This window comes from Vitis riparia, chromosome 6, assembly GCF_004353265.1.
Source record: "Vitis riparia cultivar Riparia Gloire de Montpellier isolate 1030 chromosome 6, EGFV_Vit.rip_1.0, whole genome shotgun sequence".
Lineage (NCBI taxonomy): Eukaryota > Viridiplantae > Streptophyta > Magnoliopsida > Vitales > Vitaceae > Vitis > Vitis riparia.
Window position 1 is genome coordinate 17,631,614 of NC_048436.1, and position 21,586 is coordinate 17,653,199.

Consider the following 21,586-nt stretch of genomic DNA (forward strand, 5'->3'; position numbering starts at 1 on the left):
AATAATAATTTAAAAAAAATCTTAGTGGATTGAAATGTTGTATGGAACTATGGATGAGAATAAGTAAAAGAATTGTTGTGGGGATTGCAATTTACAAAATAAATAAAACATTTCAAAAGTCCACTAGCTTTTGCCATGGTCTTAAATCTCAATCATGGTTACATGCGCGTTACCTACTTGCGCTTCAAGACAATGTGGAAGAGGCCATGTTGAAGCATCTTTCCATGATATACGTATACCCTCCGCATTCATATTCTTCCATTTCAAGTAACATAAGAAACAGGGAAAAGAAAAAGAAAAAAAAAAAGAAGATTGAAGAAGGGCCAAGGGTAAAGAGTAAAGCCTAAAATCTCACCATGCAAGGGTATCATATTCCTCTTTTAAAAGTTTTCAAAAGATAATTATGGTGATGACAGTAATAAATATCTATGGCCTCGGTCTCAGCCTCCCGTAATTATCGCATTAGAGATCTTCAAACCATCTCCTTAAACACACAGTATTAAAGCTCTAATCTCTCATCCTCCAAAACCCCAAAGAAAAAGACCCATTTGTTAGTCTCAAAAACCCTGAATTTTCCACCCCAGGTAATGAAATTACTGATTTTCACAGCGGAAATTCAATCTACGGTCTGTGCATTTGAATAGAGTTTGGTGCGGTCTCTGTTTCTGCGATCGTTATCGAGGACCTATCATTGCCTTCGCTTTTCGTGATTTTGAAGTCTCCATTGCGTTTTTAATTATTATTGTTTCCCTTGCATTTCTTATTCCAGTTGGCATCGTTTGGTGGAGAAGTCTTTTCTTTTTTATTCTCTTCTTCCTCTTTTTTTTTTTCTTTTTTTTTTTTTTTGGGGGGGGGGGGGGGTGTGGGGGGTAGTGGGGCGGGAATTTTTTTGCAGTATATATATACGTGAGTATCTGGAGTGTGTTTTGTGGATCAGAAAAGCTAATTAGGTTTTTGGGTGATTTTCCTCGAAGGCTAGCAATCAGGTTTATATTCCTTTTTCTTTTTTCTTTTTTAATTTTATTTTCCAATTTGGATTCGAATTTGTGTTAATCTTCAAAAAGAGTAATGGGATTCTTGTTTCGGGCAAAGGGATTTGATTTACGGGAATGAGAGAGCATTTTTTTTCCTTGCGTGTAGGACTCATCTTTAAGTGAAGTTGGGTTTGATTTGTGGTAACAGGTCTTGAGTTTGAGAGGAGATCTGAGCAATGGCAAAGAATACTTCGAATGGAGAGCATCAAATCACAACAAAGCCCCCTCCCACGCCTTCGCCTTTGAGGAATTCCAAATTTTTTCAGGTAAAGTTGTGATCTTTTTTTAGAGACTCCCATCCGAAATGTTTTCCCACTTCCTGAATGATGCTTAGAGTAGCTGAAGCATTACAAGGTGTGATAGTCTACTCCATCATATGGGATCTCTCACAAACTTGAGGAACTTGAATGTGGGTCAGTGTCTAGGATTGGCGTCTGAACCTATTGTCTGATGGATCTGATGTTATACCTTACTCCATGTTGTCAAAATTATTTAATTCCCTAATCCTAGTTGTTTTTTCCCCTTTCTTTTGAGATAAGAAAAAAGTAGTAATTGTCTTGGGAGTAGATTAAGGATTGAATATCCTTTATCCTGATTAAATTTGCAGCCTTACATCTGTAAGACCATGGCAGATTTTCCCATTATATAGCCATCTTTCTATCCTGCTTGAGTGGCGACCAGGTTGTGGCATGTTCTCACGGATGGAAATAGTCTGTCCACTTCTACATTCTTAGAAGTAACTTTGTCGCATGGTTCCAATCATCACATTCATGCCAACACATCATTGCACTAGATCGTTGCTTTTATTATCTTTAACTAATTCCTACAGTAATTCCTTTCACTCTTGATGGCAGTCCAATATGAGAATATTGGTCACTGGAGGAGCTGGATTCATTGGTTCACATTTGGTGGACAAGCTGATGGAAAATGAAAAGAATGAGGTTAGCATGGTTTTTTCATCTTATCCAGTCTCACTTTCTGTGCTGATTACTGAATAGGCGATAAAAATATAAACCATAATCACATGCAGCAGCTGACTTCATACATACTGTATGATAAGAAGATCGTGTTAGATAATAGTTTTACTTCATTAGGTAATTGTTGCCGATAACTACTTCACCGGTTCTAAGGACAATCTCAAGAAATGGATTGGTCATCCGAGATTTGAGCTTATTCGTCATGGTAAGTTTTTTATCTTTTTGCTCCGTTTTCTTTTATCACATATGCATATCCGTCATTTGTTTGGAATTTTGGATATCCCTTCAGATGAATCCTGATTGGTTTTGGCCTCATTCCATTATTAAATTCTTCTTCTTTCTTGTAATGAAGATGCAATGCTAACTTATTTGTAAATTTCTATTTTGGTTTTAAGGTTTTAGTCACTCTTTATCGGTAATTTTTCTATGTCCACCATACTGGAATATGTGTTCCATCTTTAGAATTGTAATCTTGGTTTGATATCAGATGCTTAACTTGTAAATTAAGATAAGTTGATTGGTGTATCTGTGCGACACAGACTAATGACCTAATCTAACTCACTGGGACTCCTTTTTTATTTCCTTTCTATTTTTGTCAAATGCAGTCTTGACAGAAACATAAATAGTTTATGAAACTCATCTAAGAATCTTTATTGTTTATGGAATATGATATAGTGGTAACCAGGTGAAAAGTATTGAGTTTATCATCTCTTTATCACCAGCATCACTAACTTGTAAAATTACTGCAATTGGAGGTTGTAAATAGGACAAATATTTAGTTGATGAGTAGTTCATCATAGCAGTATTTGAACTGTGACTTCTTTGGTTCTGGATTAATTACACTTTTCATATGAGCCTAGATTGTCACTACATCATCATAATATTCATTGTTCAAAAGCAACGTTCCTCAGTTAAGATCACAATGAACCACTTGTTAATCTTTTAATGATAATTCACAGTTTCACTTCTAATGATTAGCTTTTATTCCATATTTTTTCTCTTCACAGATGTCACTGAGCCATTGTTGATTGAGGTTGATAAGATATACCACCTTGCATGTCCCGCTTCTCCTATTTTTTATAAACACAATCCTGTAAAGGTTAGTATATTTATGCTATACTTTTGCTCACCAATATGCTTCATTATCAGTGCTTTAGCATATATTTGTCATGTATTATTTCTCTATCTGATTTGGACAGAGTAGTTTCCATGTTCTGATCCTTGTTCTTTGCCACTTGTGAATCAAACTCTTTATGTCATTCTATCACATATTGTATGTGGCCACTGCAGGCTTTTATCTGCCCCTCCCCCACAATGGTCCTACATTTTGCACCCTATATCCTTGCTAAAATATCAGAATTTGACTTTGTTTCCCCTGATTCGTAGTACAATCCAATCTTATCCAGATATACCATACCCTTTGCATCCAAAACATCTAATGAATGACAATGCAATAATAAGAAAGGGTACCTGAGCCCTCTTTTTCAATTTTTCTCATAACCATTAATTCTGACTTAAGATATCAGATGTAGCTAAGCCATTCTTCAACTATTCTTGAGCCTTCTCAATGCCCCTGGAATTTAATGATAGCCTACCTCATTATACCCAGGCCTTAGAGCCATGTTTTGTTGGTGAATGCTCAATCCACTTGGCATTTATGTATTGCAATTAATCTGGACACTTTCATAGCAACTAGGAAAAGGTACCCTTTTTTTTTTCTTTTTCTTTTTTTTGAGAACAAAAGATGGCAGCATCTATTGTCTAAAATGGCTTTGGGGCACATCATTTGATGTCTAGATTTTTTGTGTTCAATGTCAGTGCAGTCATTTGAACTTGTGAATTTTTGAGAATTGTCTGACTTTTTTACTTAATTGTCACTTTAACAGACAATAAAAACAAACGTCATTGGTACACTGAATATGCTGGGACTTGCCAAACGAGTTGGAGCAAGGTTTGGGATTTGACTTTATTTTATTCCTTTAACCAGGATCATAAATTTCTCAATTTATTAAATTATGTTAATGTTGAACAGGATATTGCTTACATCAACTTCAGAAGTATATGGAGATCCTCTTGAGCATCCCCAAACTGAGAGCTATTGGGGAAATGTTAACCCAATAGGTATTTGCATCTTTCATGGTTTTCTTAGGTTTGTTTTTTATTTAAAAAAAAAAAAAAGGAAAAGAAAAGAAAAGAAGGAAAATAAGATGAAAAGTCTCTATTCAGAAGTGTCAAGCTTGTCTTTTTGGTTTATTTAGTTGCATCTTCTATTGTAATGCAACCAAAAAACCTATTCTACCTTGGTATGGAGGAAACAATGTACTTACCTCCTTTGTATCTTCATGAGGTTTGCATGTGGAACAAAATCCTTTAATGTGAATATTATCTTATGCCCAATTCTGTTTTATTAACTTTATGGTTATATGAGATACTATGACAAAATTGTGATCAAGTGATGAATTTTTTACCATATTCCCTGAACTCCTATTTCAGCTGTAGAGTCATTTTCTGCTTGGCAGATGTTTCCATTTACATATATATATAGATAAATGTGCATGTGTGAGCGCCACTGGTATCTGTACTGGTGCCCTCTAGTAACAATTATGCTTAGGCAACTGTATATAAATCAGAATACTGTTACTCTCCTTTCTCTTTTAAAATTGAAGACATGTCTTGAGAAATTATGAGAATTTAGCACCCTCTGAAGATAGTCTCACTTGACTTACAGGTGTGCGGAGCTGCTATGATGAGGGGAAGCGTGTGGCTGAGACTTTGATGTTTGATTATCATAGGCAGCATGGGATAGGTAACTTTTGTGTTTTTTTTAATCTGGAACAAACTTCAATGAATATGAAGTTTTAATATGTATGTTGTTTCTTTATATTTTGGACAGAAATACGCATTGCTAGAATTTTCAACACATATGGGCCCCGCATGAATATTGATGATGGACGTGTTGTCAGCAATTTCATAGCTCAAGCACTTCGGTATGTCCTTATGTAGTCCTTAGCTGTTGATCATATTTGTAAGCTACTATTTTCATTTAATCATGCTTTGTTTAATTTCCAAGATGACATCCACTGAACTAAAGTATTCATTTCTTGGCTGTCGAGAGCCCATTGGTTTATTTGGTAGTCAATCGAATCACTTCAATCTTACAAGGATAGAGATGCTGGTTGGCATCCAGCATTGCAGAAAAGTTTCTAACATTGAAACCTTGAAATTTGCCAAGTTGCCATGTAATTATGGCAGTGTTAATACATGCCCAACTGGCATCCTGCCAATGCATTTCAGCAGGGCTGAACAGCTGTTTTTGCATATTTCTAGTAAATCATCAGCATACTTACTGAATTGATAATTTAAGCCCCATCTTACTTGCTTTATGACATTGTAACCTTCAATTCTCATCTTTTGTTTTTTTCTTTTGTTCTTGTAGTGGTGAACCTTTGACAGTTCAGGCTCCTGGAACACAGACTCGCAGTTTCTGCTATGTCTCTGACATGGTATGCAAAAATATTTATAATTTTATGACCATAGGATTGACCATGTATTGGTTATTATTAAGATTATTTGAAGCCGAATTTTCTTCATGTTGAAGGTTGATGGGCTGATTCGACTCATGGAAGGAGAGAACACTGGGCCAATCAACATTGGAAACCCAGGTAATTTACATTTTTTTTAATTATTCTCATTGCTATGCCTAACCTGGAAATTTTCTTGTACACTTGAGTTACTGTGCTATTACCAACCTAGATAATTTCTTGTACACTTCAGGTGAATTTACTATGCTCGAGCTTGCTGAGACAGTGAAGGAGGTTAGTTGCATCTTTTCCATCATGTGGTTTTTAGTCAATGTTTTGTAACCAACGTCCGATCTTGATTCCTGCACCATCAGTACTTTTCGCAAATGTGCAATAATAATTCTTCCAAACCATAGATCAAGAGCAAAAGACCTGAAGGAAATGAACCTTCTGAACAATAGTCATTCTTAACTTTGTAACTTGAATGCCTTGACCTTTTCTATGCCCAACTTGAATTCAAACATGGTTGTGAAATACAGAGGATTTCAATTCAGTTGAGTTGTTATTTTGGCTCTGATGGATTGATAAATGCTTAATGGCTCGATGTTGCAGCTAATTAATCCCGAGGTGGTGATAAAAATGGTAGATAACACTCCTGATGATCCACGACAGAGGAAACCAGACATTTCTAAGGCTAAAGAATTGTTAGGATGGGAACCAAAAATCAAACTGCGGGATGGCCTTCCCCTCATGGAGGAGGATTTCCGTCTGAGACTTGGAGTTCCCAAAAAGAAGTGAACGAGACAAACAATAATGGAGGGATGAAATTCTGAGTCAATTTTTCCTTCTAATGTGGGACTGCTTCGGTGATGCTCTTCATCAAGTTTCTTTGTTCCTGATATGCACTTTTTTTTTCACCTTTTATTTTGATATGTTATCATAGAAAATAAGCGGCGGTCAGTGTTCACCTTTTGCCCCCTGTAATTGTTGATACTGAGAAAGCTTTCTCCTTTTAGGTTTGGCATTGGCCACTAATATTTTGTTAATCTAGGCTTGTTGTGGTTGGAAAAGTACGCATTTTATGATTGTTCACATTTTTATTTTTATTTTTTTGAATTTTTTTTTCAACTGGTTATAATAAATTAATAATATTTCAGAAATTGTTTTATTTCCCTTGCATTTTTGCTTTTTATATGAAGAGACGAGTCGCTAGAGTTTGTTTGTTGTTTTGAGTGCGGGAGAATGAACTCGGGTGGGGATTCTTATGTTTGGGGAAGATCCCAACTGTTTTCTAGATTTTCTGTTTGAATGACCATTCTTTAGTATTTCAGCAGGCTTACCCCTTAAAAAGGATATGACGATTAATGACCGGTAATCAGGTCCTTAATGGACCACCTTTGAAGCATAAGTTAAAAAAATTTCAATTTCCCAAATAGACTTGTGTTTTACAAAATATCATTGAACATTTTGAAAACATATTCCAAACAGAGCTTATGACACTGTATACAACCATCTATTCTCGTAGTTTTGTTTGCGCAAGAAGATTATGTTAGTGTTGTGTTAACTAGATACAGGTCTGTCTAACTTCATTGAAGTCAAACGGACTTCATTGAAGTCAAACGAACTTCTTCTATTCTTTGCATAAAAGGATGTTTGGACATGTGATCCAGGTGCACCCCTCCAAAACTTGAGTTAGAAGTCAATAAGGAGGAATCAAATTGTTTTGAATAGCTATGAATGCGCATACTTTTTTGCTTCTCAAAGGGTTTTTATAGAGCATATGACACCATCATCACAACACTGATTATGCATTCGTGTCTTTCTTGCAATGATGATTGTGCATATTACAAACCTTAATAAGACGGTCAACATCTTCATTTCAACGTGGTTTGGGCAATCATACCAAGCAAGAGTTGTTGACTTATGCCATTTGTTGGTTATCGTGCAAAAATCTCGAATTATGTAGTTGACTATACATTTACGTTTGTCAATGTCGCTAATTGCATGCAACGATTAATTAACACTGATTTTTGGGTGTAAATGTCGTTTAGTTTGTCGCTCAAGACATTAAGTGTGATTAACTATCTGTTCAATGCCTGAAAACTTCGACTGAGTTGATTTGTTTGTTTGAAAGTCTCAGTCGATTTGACTTGTCCACTCCATCTGACATTAAAGAAGAAGGAAATCTCTCACCTCTTGCGCTAGACGAAGCTTATCTTGGTCTAGACGGATTATCTATTTGCCTTAGATGGACAAAGGGTCTTGAGTTTGGGAAGGACATAGGTATATAACCTAACTACTTGCATTCAATATTATTTGAGTCAAAGCAACTGCTAACACAAGAATAACATCTCTTTTGTTACTATACGCCGTGAAAACAGAAGCAAGTCTTTCCTTTCCTCCCAAAAAGAGCGTGTATCCGCAAGTACTCCATTGGCTTACAGAAATTCACCTACAAATAGAAAAAGGAAAGCATTAAACTAACAGCTCTACAACAAGAATGCATGCACCATCTAAAATTCTAGCTATTCAACATTAATACATTTCATTATCCCTGCTCAGCTCAGCTCAGCTCCGCTCCTTTGAAGGTGATAGTCATGCAGCCATTACCTTAAGAAAGTGTGTAACATTCTTTATCTCCATTGTGATTACCAGATTGGTTATTTTGGCAAATTCAATATATGCCATCAATTTATCAACCTCCGAACAAATTCAATTCAGCACCTGTGATCTCTGGTAATTCTCTTCATAAATTTCAAACAAATTTAATGGAGACGTGCAATAAAGTACGATAAAAGTAAACAATGAGAAACAACACTGCTATTGGCGCAGTATATAAGGAAAATACAAGATATTCAATACCCAATCTAACACACACGAACAAAAAAAAAAGGAGGAAAAATTAAGTAAAAAAAAATGTTTTGATGGACGCTATACAAAATCTAGGGTGTCGCGCACCGAGATGAATTAAAGGAGTTTTGAGAGGTACCTCCTATCGTGCCTCTGAACGAAGGGCGACTTCTTGGCATCCTCTTCTGCAGATCGTAAAGAAAAAAGTCGATTTTTATCAGATGATTAGAGCTTAACGGTTAAGAAAGAGATGAAGAGAAGGTAGTAGTATAGTACCTGTGAGGCTAAGAGAATTCACGGTAATGATGGTGCCCGCGACGGAGAAACCGACCAGGAAAGGCCAGTTCCGGTTCCACTCTCGCCTGAAAAATACGGGCCACGGATCGAACTTCCGCATCTCTGCGTCTCACTTCCGATCACTCTCCTGGCTCTGTTCGGTGCCTCTTCTTCTGGACTTCTGTAGAGAGGCTGTTTGATTCGAGAGTATTGGTACGTAGGCATGACAAAAGTTAGCCAAGCCCAGTCCAGCTCAGGCCTTGAATTGAGGCCCCACTGTCCGCCCGGGGTCTCCATGCATTAATGGGCCTTCGGACCGCTCCCTCGGCCTTGTTGGATTTCCCCTCCCAATTTCAACCATTTGACACCCATGAATTATGGGAGTAGTTATCACGCCTAGTTTGGTAAACAAAAAATGTTTCTTAGTAACATGTCCCATAAATTTGAAAAGGTAAGATTGTAAAAAGATGCAACACACCATTTGTGACAATGCTTATTGCTTGTTATCCGATTGAACTCTCTTCTTCAGATTCTCGTAAAGAAGATTATCCAGAACAAGTTTAGAGAGGAATCAAAGTTTCACATACACATTTGAGAATTTCATATATAAGATCTATCTTTGTGCATCAAAAGAACAAAGCTTGAATCTTGTTGACAATTAAGATGTTCTATTTTCTTGGGTTATTAGAATGATGAGCTTTGTTATTGACCATGGGATCCCAAAGCAAAAGAATAATTGAAAGTTGGAATGTTGCAACTTTAGAAGATCAAGTAGTAAAAGATTTTGAATATGTTGATAAACTTTACAATACTAGTATAAAAGTGATCAATCCTCTTACATTGGAAGATGAATATTAATCCTCTCACAACTCACCACCATTCACACCTCAATTAAGAATATCTACAAGGATGAATCAACATATTTAAAAGTTCTATGCTAGTGAATATGTATAACGAGTTCTATGCTAGACAGTATATGAGATGGGAAAAAACTAGAAAGTTATTAACAAGTAAGAGTGCATGAATAAAAAGTATACAAAGATGATATTAATTCTTTGTATAGGAATGTCATATACTATCTTATTGAATTACCAAAGGGTTAAAAAGTTCGAAAAAATCAATGAGTATTCTTATCGAAGGATAAAAGCAATCACATCAAACACAAAGCAAAGTTAATTATACGAGGGTTTGAAGAGGGGAAAGGTATGACCTTTATAAGATATTTTCTCAAGGTGTCAAAATGTCCTTTGTTTGAGTTAGTTTAGACCTCATATAAGCTTAGGCTTCAAGTCTAAGTAATTGAATGTCGAAATTATTTTTCTACACGGTGATTCAAAGAAAAAAAGAAAAGAATTGATGTGGATTTGTATTTTATAATTAAGTTTGAAGATTTGAGTTTTATAGAGGAGGAATAAAGGGGGGAAAAATCCCAAATTGATGTTTAGTGTGATTTAAATCATTTTTAGTGAAGACATTTAAGTTAATTAAGATGTTAGAAACAAAATCGAACATATGATGTCACTGTTATGTGTCAAAATAAAGGGAAGGTGTATGCAGTACTATCAAATTTCAAGGAAGGTCTCTATAATATTGTTAAATCTTAGGAAAAGTTCATATAGTTTACACAAATGTAAAACGCTCTTAAATCTCTGGCTTTCTCTTAGAAATTCGTGGATGATAATTGTATCGTTCCTTTACTATATGTTGATGACATGCCATTCATTGAAAAATATATTAGATTAACAAGTTAAAAATATTTGAGAAAATCCATAAAATGATTTGGATCGAAAAAGCAAATTCTAGCTAGACATGAAGGTTAAATGTGATGGAAAAGTAAGAAAGTTAAGACTATCACAAAAAAACATATTGAATGATTGTTAAGGAGTTCAATATGAAGAATGCCAAACTGGTTGGGATGAGGCTTCCTGAAGACTTTAAGTTTAAAGTAAAATTCAGATAATTTAAAAAATAATAATGAGATGAGGCATATTCCATATGCTTCTATAGTCATGAGTTTCATACATACAAAATCTAATATTATACATACAATAGACATGGTGTGCAAAATTCATACAAATCCAAATAAAAAACATTGAATGGCATTGAAATGAGTTATGAGATTGTTGGGATATATCATTTAAAAGCAGAATATGATGTAATAAAGTTAGACATAAGCTTCCACTTTTCTATCTATTGTTTGCATTGATATTAATTTGAACATTCAAATCCATATTATTTGCATTATACATTATTTTGGTATATTAGGAGTTGCACAAAATATATAAGTTATGAGTTTCTTATAAGATGATCAATAGCTCATAATCGGTTCATGGATTTGGATAAACTCAATAGAAGTTGTAGTGTACTATATCCTAATTGGAGAATGATTTGTCTCAGTTGTTGGGATGAGTTTCATATGGTGAATGCATTAGTATGCATGGTTATACATCAGTTTGAATCTATGATGAACATAACATAAAGTTATTAGGTTGTCATGATTCACAAAGTTACTATATTATATAGACTCTCAACCTTGAGAGGATATTGAGCTTATACTAAAATCAATAGGAGATTTTAACTTATGAGTGAGACCTTAATGTAGTCATATATCCTCACGAATTGAATCACTATTAATGGAGGCTGGTGGCAACAGGTATCCTACATTATGATATCTTATAGGATTGAGATAGTGTGTTTCATCGGCGATCCAAATGACATGTGATTATAAAATATGTGGTCTTAATAATTCCTTAAATGAAATTGGACATATGCTTTTTATGAGCTAAAATATGTCAATTGATCACATAACAGGAAGATCTTTAACTCAAGGAATGGAAAAGTAATTATAACGGGTTAATAGCACTATCCTGTTAGATTACATATACTAGTTTTATGGGAAATTTGTATGCAATAAATAGTAGGTTACAAACCCTATTAGCTCGTTGTAATTTCATAAGATATTAGAGTTTAGTTGACTTTCTTTAGTGGAATGTTTAATCAACTTTAAAATTAAATTATAAGAAAGTCAATATTTTTCTATGAGTCATAGTAATCCCCACTAGAGCTTCTAATTTGTGGGGGTGCATTTTATTTAAGGGATTTGGGTTCCTAGTTCATTATTATGCATAAAAGTATTTTGATAAAAATGTAAAGTTGTACTAGATCTTGTGAATTGACTTTCTAAATTAGACTAATTAATTAATTGAACCCTAATATAGTTAATTAATTGATTAAAACCTAGGTGGGTTGGATTAGGTGACAAACCTAATTTGGGTTCAAACCACTTAAACTCATAGAGAGCCATATAAACCCCCTTAGGAGTTTAGGGTTTAGTCTTTTGTCTTTTTTTGTCTTCCAACGAACCACTAAAGAGAAACCTAGCCATTCTTAAGAAAGAAGAGAAAAACTCACACTTTATTATGCCTAAGCCCATGTGAGGACAAATTAGGTGGAAAAATATCAAGTAGACGAGTTTTATGATGTTTTTCGACATTTTCTTCAACTTGAAAAAGATTTGGGAACATTCAAATCGTAGACATGAGTTCTAATATTTAGATATTATGTCTTTTGGTTTTTATAGTCATAGTTTTTTGCTACGTTAGATTTGGAGAAACCTATGATAAATAACATGCGCCTTATGAGATCTAGGATCAGGAAATAAAGTAATCCAAATTTTCCAAAAAATCGTGTTATTTTTTCCACAATTGAGGCACAATATATTAAATTTGCACAAGCAAATAAAAACGTGTAATGGATTTGAGATTTTTTCCGGACTCAAGTTTAAAGCAAAATATGTGGTCTATAGAGATGGTTAGTGTTTTAAAGATATTAGGAAAAATACAATATATCATGTCATGATGGAACAAATTGATTTTGAATTCATTGGATATATATATGGAAGAATCACACAAATCAAAATCCTTGATAATGATAACCAAACCCCTTACTACAAGCAAGCATGAGTTTTGTAATCACTTGGTAGAAATTAGCAAGATCATAATTCTACGCATTTTTACAATATCTTATTTTTTTTAATAGAAATAGTAATCCAAATCCAATTATTATTTTTGACTCGAATTATCATGCATTTGTACAATTATCATAAGGATAAGCTCGATTCAAGCAATTTAAACTAAAGTTACTAAATAATAATTGCAATGAATATGAAACATAAATTTAAAATTTGAGTATGCCAAAATGCCACACACACAACATCTTCTTAAATTTGAAAAAATTAGACCTTCTTTACATTTAAGATGGACCATTAAACAAGTGGATTCACTTTATAGTGACAACTCCAATTTTTAAAAAAATACTCAAAATTACTTTACTCTTAAATTAATCAAATAAATAAACCAAAACATAAATCGAATATTAGATTTGACTATTTGATATTTAAGCCGATGAATATTATTCTACAAATAATATGAAAATTTTATTTTATGATAAATAAATAATAATTTATTTTTATCATCCATGTATAAAAACTTATTTTTATTGTAATTTATATCCATCTAATATATTTATCATAGAAATTTTTTTAAATTTTAAATATAATTCATATTGGTTTCGAAAATTATGTTTATTATTTCCCTTAAAGTGTAGAAGATTGTACCATAATTTTTTCAAATTTTAGAAATACTAGTATGATTATATCAAAATAGATGGGTAGAGTAAAAATTTTGAATTGTGCACTAAATCCACGCTGCCCTTTTGGAACCCGCCAAAACTAATACTTCCCTCGAAGACAGCACAATCCGCGTCCAACTATCTGCTAAACGCTTTCATCCGTCGATTGACTCCAAATCGACGACTCACATACAATTCAAACTCACTACGCGGATCGACATCAAGGGCCGTAGATTGAATTTAAACCAAGGACCGCCATTAATCCCCGCCGATATTTTCACGCTCTGAAGTTCAAACTCCACATTCTATATAAATACCCATCAAAACTCCATTGTATCGCATCAAAATCAAATCCGAAACCCTAGAATTCTAGCTGAAAATGTCTGGCCGTGGAAAGGGTGGAAAGGGCTTGGGTAAGGGAGGTGCCAAGCGCCACCGGAAGGTTCTCAGAGATAACATTCAGGGTATCACCAAGCCTGCCATTCGCCGGCTTGCGAGAAGAGGTGGTGTGAAGAGGATCAGTGGGCTGATCTATGAGGAAACCAGAGGGGTTCTTAAGATCTTCCTTGAGAATGTGATTCGCGATGCTGTGACCTACACTGAACATGCGAGAAGGAAGACCGTCACCGCCATGGATGTGGTTTATGCTCTCAAGAGGCAGGGAAGGACCCTTTATGGATTTGGCGGTTAATTGTAATTTCTTAAAAGCTTTTGATCCATCGCTAGTGGATGTAGATTGTGTTTTTAGATTGTTTTTAAGGACTCTTGTTTCACTGTTGTCTGCAACTCTCATTTTCCACAAGTAATGGAAATTTGAACTTTGCCCAATTTGTTTTGGATTCTTTTCGTTTCCCTTTCATCAATGTTCATCTTTGGTTGTTGAAAGAATCCAGTGTGGAAAAAAGGGGGAGTCTGTCAACAGCTTGGATTGGAAAGCTAATTGCATGATTCGATTGTCTTTTGTTTAAATCAAGTTGGTGTTTTAGATCTATGTGGAAACTTCTTGAATCTTGGCTTGTAGCATAAGAATCTGGTGACTTGTTAAGTAATGCTTATTTTAAATAATAGTAAGGATATTTTACAAAATTATTTTAGGTATTTTTTAAAATTATTAAATTAATATATATATATATATATATATATATATATATATTAATAGTTGTAAATTTGTTTATTCATATAAGATATTATTTCTTTTAAAAGTTAATTTTATTTTTAAGATGTAATAGTAATTTATTTTGTCAAATATTTAATATATATAATTTGTTATTAAACTAATTTAATTGTTTCAATTTTGAATTATATTTTTTATATTTTGTAGCTTAATAATTATCATTAGAATTTAGATTATGTTGAGAAATACATCTTTTTTCATTTATCAATGTATTTTAATTAATTCTAAAATTATTGTTATTAAGATTTGGGTTATTCTTTTTTATATAATATTATTTTTATCTTTTGTTCATTTTTGTTTAGTGAGTCAGAAATCGCGCGGTCCTTGTGAGTTGCAATAAAGTTGCCTTTCGTTCTCACGAGTTGGACTATTGTGTTTAGTGAAGTTTGACTAGTGACGGCGTAGGTTGTGATTTTGATTGGAATGTCCCTTGGTTTCGTCCAAAGGTTAGATCCGTCCTTTTCAATGAGGCCCAGTCGCCAACAGAAGGCCAACCATATAATCTAACCATTTTGCATTTTATTTGTTTCCAGGATAGGGTTCATTTATTTGGTTCCAAATATGCTATGATGAACCGTGGAAATGGAAAAATGTCTGTTTCTATTCAAAAAAGATTGGAGTCAAATTGATAACAAAAATCATTTCCAGACAGAATTTTATAGAAAAGGAGCTGTTTACCTATCTTGGCTTCATATGTTGATCACAATCTATCGAAATCAGGATATTTGTTTTTTTTGAATTTTCATGTAGTAATTAATAGAGAAATAATAGATTCAAAAAATGAAATATTCTCTAAATTAATAAAAAAAATATTTTAATTAGATATAATATTTTTAAAAATATTTTAATCAAAAATTATAAAATTGTGTTTAGTTCTATAAAATTTGAGAAATAAAATAAAATAAAAATTCAATGGCTATTTGCAACACCATTCTTACTAATGCAGTATTTTAGATTCTTAAACTACCCTCCCTTATTCCTTCCTCCTCTCCCTCCTCTTTCTTCTCCCCCTCTCATCATATGAGAATGTACATGACAAAGTTAAAGAATTTAAAAAATTAAAACATGAAGCAATTAGTTAAAATTTACAAAAAAAATAAATTAAAACATTGAAATTAGTAAAATTGGTGATAATTGGAAAAAACAAATCTTGTTTAAATTAATAATTTATGTGGTTACTATAATGTTTTCTTACAAAAAAATTAGTAATTTAGTAAATATTATAAATAAATAAAAGAATTAGAATTTTATTATTATTATAAGCAAAAAATTTAGTCCAACCACCGCCGTTGGTGGTTGCCGACTTCCATCCCTACTCCAAATCCTAATTGTTGCCGCCGCTATCGCCTCCTAGGATGCCAAAGCCCCATCGAGGTGGCTAGTTTTTATATATATATATATATATATATATATATATATATATATATATTTCTTTATAAAAAAATAAAAATTATAAATCTTTCTTAAAAATTGTCATTAGATGATTGAATTTCGTTATTCATTGTAACTTTAATCAATTAGAATTTAGGTTTAATATATTGAGAAAATGTTAGAAAGAGTTATTTATTAAAAAATGTATATGTGGAAAAAATATGACAAAAAAAGTTACATTTAGTAAAATTGATGTTGCGAATAACAACCCCCAATAAAAAATAAGAAATAGATTCAAAGTTAATAAATTGATTTTATATGTTTTTAAAATTTATTTTATTTAGTTTCTTCCATTATATAAGGATTAAATAGTTTTAAAATTTATAAAATTGTAATTAATTTTAATTATATTTAATTAAAAAACAATTATGATGAAATCAATATTAAATTTTTTTTTCTTAACATTTTCGAGAATCAACCATAATCTAAAGAAATTAATGAATAATATTTTTTCCTAAAAGAATTATGTTTCATGATTTTAAAACAGCTAATGGATTTGTAATTAATCAGAATTGAAATTGAAATATAATTTTAAATAAATGTTTTAAAAGATTTATCTAGTTATTTTGAATTCATATTCCTAGAGTCAATTTATAAATAAATTATCACCAAAATTTTTATGTCTTTAAATATATCATTTTCGATTCATGTTATTGCAACCGCTAACAGTGTGTAAGATTCACGTTTCCACATACGTTGACACCTATACTCCTCACCCAAAACAGATTTCAACGACCATAACTTTTTTGACACGTGGCAACTTGGAAAATATATTGGGGACAACCAACTTCACTGAGCGCGGTTCTCAGCTTTTTGTCACAGCTCCTCCCTCTCTCTCTAGATTCTAATAGAGAACGGATCCAACTCCACAGGGGAAATCCGCCGTGTAACCCCGTTTCAACGCGTGGGGGAGATTTGTTTGGATTGGGAATCCGGCAACTTATCGGAATTTTCCGCTATGATCGTGCTTAACGACGACGTCGTTTTGATTCAGAAAGGGACGAAGCTGGGTGAGCCCTGCGTCATCACCGTGAATTGTCCCGATAAGACCGGCCTCGGATGCGATATCTGCAGAACAATCCTGAATTTTGGACTCTACATTACCAAAGGAGGTATTATTGTTGTGTTTGGTTCAGTTTTTTTATGCGTTTGATTTGCATTTCAATTACTCTTTTTTTTTTGGTTGTTTTAATTTTTGTGCTTTAATCTCTGGATAATTTTGGTTTTTCTCTTCGTGTACGTAATCTTTTTCCTATGCTTGGTTGCTGAGAAAACAGAGGGAAAAAAAGAAACAGAAAAAAAAAAAAAAGAAAACCTGAAATTTTTTTATTGGTTTGCGACGAAGGAGGAGAAAGTACTCAATTCAACCAAAAACAAGTGTCGTATTAGTTTTCCCTTAGGTGGAACCTTTGTATTATTGGCTCCCAAACAAAAAGAAAATTATCCAACATTTTTTCACCTACCAATTGGACTTTTAGCCTATTCGTTAGGATTTGATGTGCAATGAGACTTCCTTTTCCAATTTTATTTCAATACTTTGTTCCTTGTTTTTTTCCAGTCAATGGAGATGATAGATGGACCGAATTTTCTTTATTGTCTTTAGTAACTTTGATGCCACCTCTCACTATTTCTGGGCCATCGGTTATAATTCCAAAATTTTGTGTTTTCCATGTTCATAAACATGTAACCATGCAACTGTATCATGTCTGACCAATTTTGTTAAAGCGCTTTTTGTTGTCTGGATGCCAATTCTTTAGTAGTTGTAATTTTTCCTATTTTCACTCATTTTCTGGATTCAATTTTTCAAACCAGTGTGATGGTTGACTTATAAATGCTAATTGGAATTTTATTTTATTTTTTTGGGTCTAAGCTTTGAATGGGTTTCCACTGCTTATACTGACAGATCCTGTTTTTTCTATGAAACATGTCTGTCTGTAGACATTTCAACTGATGGTATATGGTGCTACATAGTATTATGGGTGATTCCTCATTCTAGCTCCCACATCATAAGATGGTCAAATTTGAAAGATCGCCTTATATCTATATGTCCACCGTGTTCAGTGTCATATTGCTTCAACCAGCAGTCGGACTGCACCGCGCCTTCTCCAGTTTACTTGTTGAAGTTCTTTTGCCTAGATCGAAAAGGATTGTTGCATGGTAAAAGCAGTGTTTTTTCTTTGGGTTCTTCTTTCATTTTGTTTATTTGCAGCCCTAATGTGGGTATTGATCTTTATTAGATGTCACTCAAGTTCTCAGTGAGCTCGAGCTTGCAATTCAAAGGGTGAAAGTGACAACCACTCCTGATGGCAGAGTCTTGGACCTCTTCTTTATAACAGATAACATGTGAGTGTTTGTATTGGGGTTCACCTGATTTTTGCATGTGTCAACTGCATCTCATACAACACAACTTTCTACCACATGCTAAATGTATGTGCTGTCCAGAAGCTACTTGTTTTGGACGAGTCAGTGAGTAGTCGGTTTCTGAGAAAAATGAAAGAGCTTCTAATGTAGCTCCTAGATAGTTTCTTTCTTTGTCTTATCCTTAAATTTCATTAGACTTTTATCAAAGGCCCACTTTTTCAAGTGATCATCGACAAGTTTCATTATTTAATTCTGTGTTCTCCTGATTAATTCAATGCAAATTTCACTTGGTATTCATTATTACCTTGGTGACATTACCCTTAGATTAGTGCTCACGTCCACCAGGGTATTGAGATCAGGCTAGAGTCTTGACATTTGCCTAGTACTACTTTTAAGCTTTTGATCTTTCTATTAAGCTTTTCCGTTTTTTTAAATATCTGCTTTCTCTCATCAGCTTAGTTTCTAGGAGTTTTCAAGTTACCAGTTTGGGGGACAGTGGCTGATACATGGATCTATAATTCCATTTTTGTTTGTCCATTTTTCTGCTTGGTGTCTACACTGGTGTTTTCCTACCTTTTTCATTGAAGAATGTCCCCCCAACAACCAAAAATAACTCACTAAGAATATCATACAAACTGTTAAATTGAGATATCAGTATGTTGGAGGGTGGACGGGAATTGGCTGGACCCAGTTTATTGTCTCCCTTTGATTGATGAAAGGTTTTTGTTTAGTAGTTATATGATGTTATAAAATGTCACCAATTAATTAAAGCTGGAATCCTGTTGGTTATTAATCTCTGTTGTCTCCTGCAATATATTCCAGGGAGCTTCTGCATACAAAAAAGAGACAAGATGACACGTTGGAACAATTGTATGCTGTTTTAGGGGAATCATGTATCAGCTGTGAACTTCAGTTGGCAGGTCCTGAATATGAAAATCATCAGTGTATCTCTTCTCTCTCTCCAGGGATAGCTGAAGAGTTGTTCAGATGTGAACTATCAGATAAGGAATCCCACTCACAAGCTCTCAGCCCAGATATGACAATTCTAAAGAAAGCCAGTGTAACTGTGGACAATTCCTTGAGTCCAGCTCACACACTGCTTCAAATACATTGTGTTGATCACAAGGGTCTTGTTTACGACATTTTAAGAACTTTGAAAGACTGCAATATCAAGGTACTGATCATCTACTCATGTTTATCTAATGGGTTTTAAGTTTTGACAAGCAGCTTTACTAGTTAAGAATTTGGTGTCGGGTATTTTTGTGTCAGCTTCATTATATTAAGCTGGAAATGGAAGTGGTTCACTACTTGACTTATCACACTGTGCTATTTTATAGAAAATGACGTGATTGGGTTACATCGATCTGAGATGGTAGTCTTTTGTTGATTAGTGCCTCTGTCCACCACCCCCCCAACCCCCCATCCAAAAAAAGGATATGATGGCATATGGTGCCACTCTTCTTTAAATGATATCATATAATATTTAAAAATCAAAGCTTCCTACCAACCTGACCCGGAGAATGCATAGCTATCTGTTTTGCAGATCTCTGTTGCACTGTAATCTTAGTACATCAAATTGTGATTAACAAAATTCAGCCAATTCATGTCATCCAATGGGATTTGTTTAAACCAGTCTCATTAGCAAAACACAAAGCATTTCCATGGATTCCTATTTGATTGGTTTTCATAAGCCAGTTACTGGCTTTGCTGCTAATAAGTAGTAGCACTCTAATGAGATGCTGATTAGTAAAATATGAATATCCAGAAACTTGATGGTGATTTCTTTACGCTTTTTTTCCTGTGATATCGTGATCAGGATCAAGTTTTCAATTTTTCCTTAGATGTTGTAAACAGACCATGTGAATATCAACTCCATTTCTGCTGACTAACACGACATTGGCTGATATAATTCCTTGTTCTTGTTATTTAGATATCATATGGTCGATTCTCACAAAACACCAAAGGTTATCGTGATTTAGATCTATTTATCCAGCAAAAGGATGGGAAAAAGATTGTGGATCCTGAGAAGCAAAGTGCCTTGTGTTCTCGTCTGAAGGTGGAGATGCTTCATCCACTACGTGTCGTCATTTCGAACCGTGGACCAGACACTGAACTTTTGGTTGCTAATCCAGTTGAGTTATCAGGGAAGGGAAGACCACGAGTTTTCTTTGATGCCACACTTGCTCTAAAAATGCTTGGGATCTGTATTTTCTCGGTAAGAAAACATGGAATCTAAATGGAAGCGATTCAGAAAACCTCATCAGCACATTGCAACTGCTTGCAACTGCTGTGAACTGGCTACAGGCAGTGTGTTGCAGCAGGATTAATGAAGTGTAACCAGTTTAAACACTGATTATTTAGTTAAAAAATTCTGTCTCTGCATTAGAACTCACGAGTCAAGCCTAATGACTGGATGCATGTTATATTATTTCATCCATGTAGTTGCATGATTTTCATCCTTTGCCAATCCTAAGGATATCATGATGAAGTCGATAGCCTGTTCACAGAAGTCCCATTGTGCAATGGTTTCTTGAATAACCTGCAAATTGCAAATTAGTTGAATTATTGAATTCTTAACACTTCCCTCTTTTGATTTATAGGCTGAAATCGGGAGGCATTCAACATCAGATCGAGAATGGGAGGTCTACAAATTTCTCTTGGAAGAGAATTGCGAATTTCAATTATTGAATATGGTGGGTAGAAATCAGATTGTAGATAGAGTTAGAAGAATCCTGATGGGCTGGTGAGCTGATCCTTCTTTACTTTCAATTCTGAATTTCACTCATGTTACCATGTTTGCTCTCTCATTTCTGTATTTGGGTTTGAAAGATCTTACCCACCATGTACAGTGCAATAATTTCTGATTACATCTAAATGCATAGCATCTATTGCTGAGGAGAGTTTAATTTATAATGTGATGAGCATTTTCTTCCTTCCAGTTATAGATGCCATTGATGCTTTGCAATGTACTCCAAGTTTCTCTCTTTTCCTAGTTGCAAGCTAGGTTATTCTGATCAGTTTCAGCTTTACTGGCTTTACTCCCTTACAAATGATCACTAATAGATTTCTGGTCTTGCATTCGTGCGAGTTTTTCTTTCGTATGGCGGCTAGGAGTGTGCATGGTTTGGTCAGCTCGGGTTTGAGCATTAAAATCAAATCAAATCAAACTGACCTAATCAATTTTAAGAACTAAATTAATTAAATTTGAAGAGGAAATTGATGGGTGGTTTACTTTGTTTTGATTAAATGCTAATTTGAGTTAGTAAGAAGTTGGATGGGCTCAGTTCGAGTCCCCTCAGGGCCACTGGAGGTTTACCAATCGTTAACTTCAAG

The 21,586-nt window shown here is 34.1% G+C and overlaps 4 protein-coding genes across 5 annotated transcripts; 3 read left to right on the forward strand and 1 right to left on the reverse strand.

Annotated features, from left to right (window-relative positions):
* Nucleotides 1-405: 405 nt before the first annotated feature.
* LOC117916738 (UDP-glucuronic acid decarboxylase 6) lies at nucleotides 406-6,638 on the forward strand. Of its 2 annotated transcripts, none has more exons than XM_034832898.1 (13): nucleotides 406-584; nucleotides 1,183-1,300; nucleotides 1,889-1,975; nucleotides 2,129-2,216; nucleotides 3,019-3,110; nucleotides 3,898-3,962; nucleotides 4,044-4,132; nucleotides 4,740-4,817; nucleotides 4,905-4,998; nucleotides 5,448-5,514; nucleotides 5,610-5,673; nucleotides 5,786-5,826; nucleotides 6,145-6,638. In XM_034832898.1, exons 2-13 carry the CDS (start codon nucleotides 1,211-1,213, stop codon nucleotides 6,328-6,330), a joined length of 1,041 nt encoding a protein of 346 aa, XP_034688789.1. In that variant the 5' UTR covers nucleotides 406-584; nucleotides 1,183-1,210; the 3' UTR covers nucleotides 6,331-6,638. The 2 variants fall into 2 exon arrangements, with proteins under 2 accessions (XP_034688789.1, XP_034688788.1); XM_034832897.1 differs by lacking the exon at nucleotides 406-584 and adding an exon at nucleotides 881-986.
* Nucleotides 6,639-7,832: 1,194 nt separating this feature from the next.
* Nucleotides 7,833-8,820, reverse strand: LOC117916861. Its single transcript, XM_034833058.1, has 3 exons — nucleotides 8,659-8,820; nucleotides 8,522-8,567; nucleotides 7,833-7,984 (listed from the first exon to the last, which is right to left on the reverse strand). Exons 1-3 carry the CDS (start codon nucleotides 8,777-8,779, stop codon nucleotides 7,981-7,983), a joined length of 171 nt encoding a protein of 56 aa, XP_034688949.1. The 5' UTR covers nucleotides 8,780-8,820; the 3' UTR covers nucleotides 7,833-7,980.
* Nucleotides 8,821-13,623: 4,803 nt separating this feature from the next.
* LOC117915692 (histone H4) lies at nucleotides 13,624-14,256 on the forward strand. Its single transcript, XM_034831324.1, has one exon. The coding sequence runs from the start codon at nucleotides 13,667-13,669 to the stop codon at nucleotides 13,976-13,978; it is 312 nt and encodes a 103-aa protein (XP_034687215.1). The 5' UTR covers nucleotides 13,624-13,666; the 3' UTR covers nucleotides 13,979-14,256.
* A 2,445-nt stretch (nucleotides 14,257-16,701) lies between these two features.
* LOC117916223 (ACT domain-containing protein ACR9-like) lies at nucleotides 16,702-21,191 on the forward strand. The gene is made up of 6 exons (XM_034832150.1): nucleotides 16,702-17,004; nucleotides 17,831-18,049; nucleotides 18,130-18,235; nucleotides 19,076-19,427; nucleotides 20,184-20,468; nucleotides 20,854-21,191. The coding sequence occupies exons 1-6, from the start codon at nucleotides 16,851-16,853 to the stop codon at nucleotides 20,998-21,000; spliced, it is 1,263 nt and encodes a 420-aa protein (XP_034688041.1). The 5' UTR covers nucleotides 16,702-16,850; the 3' UTR covers nucleotides 21,001-21,191.
* The last annotated feature ends 395 nt before the right edge of the window (nucleotides 21,192-21,586 follow it).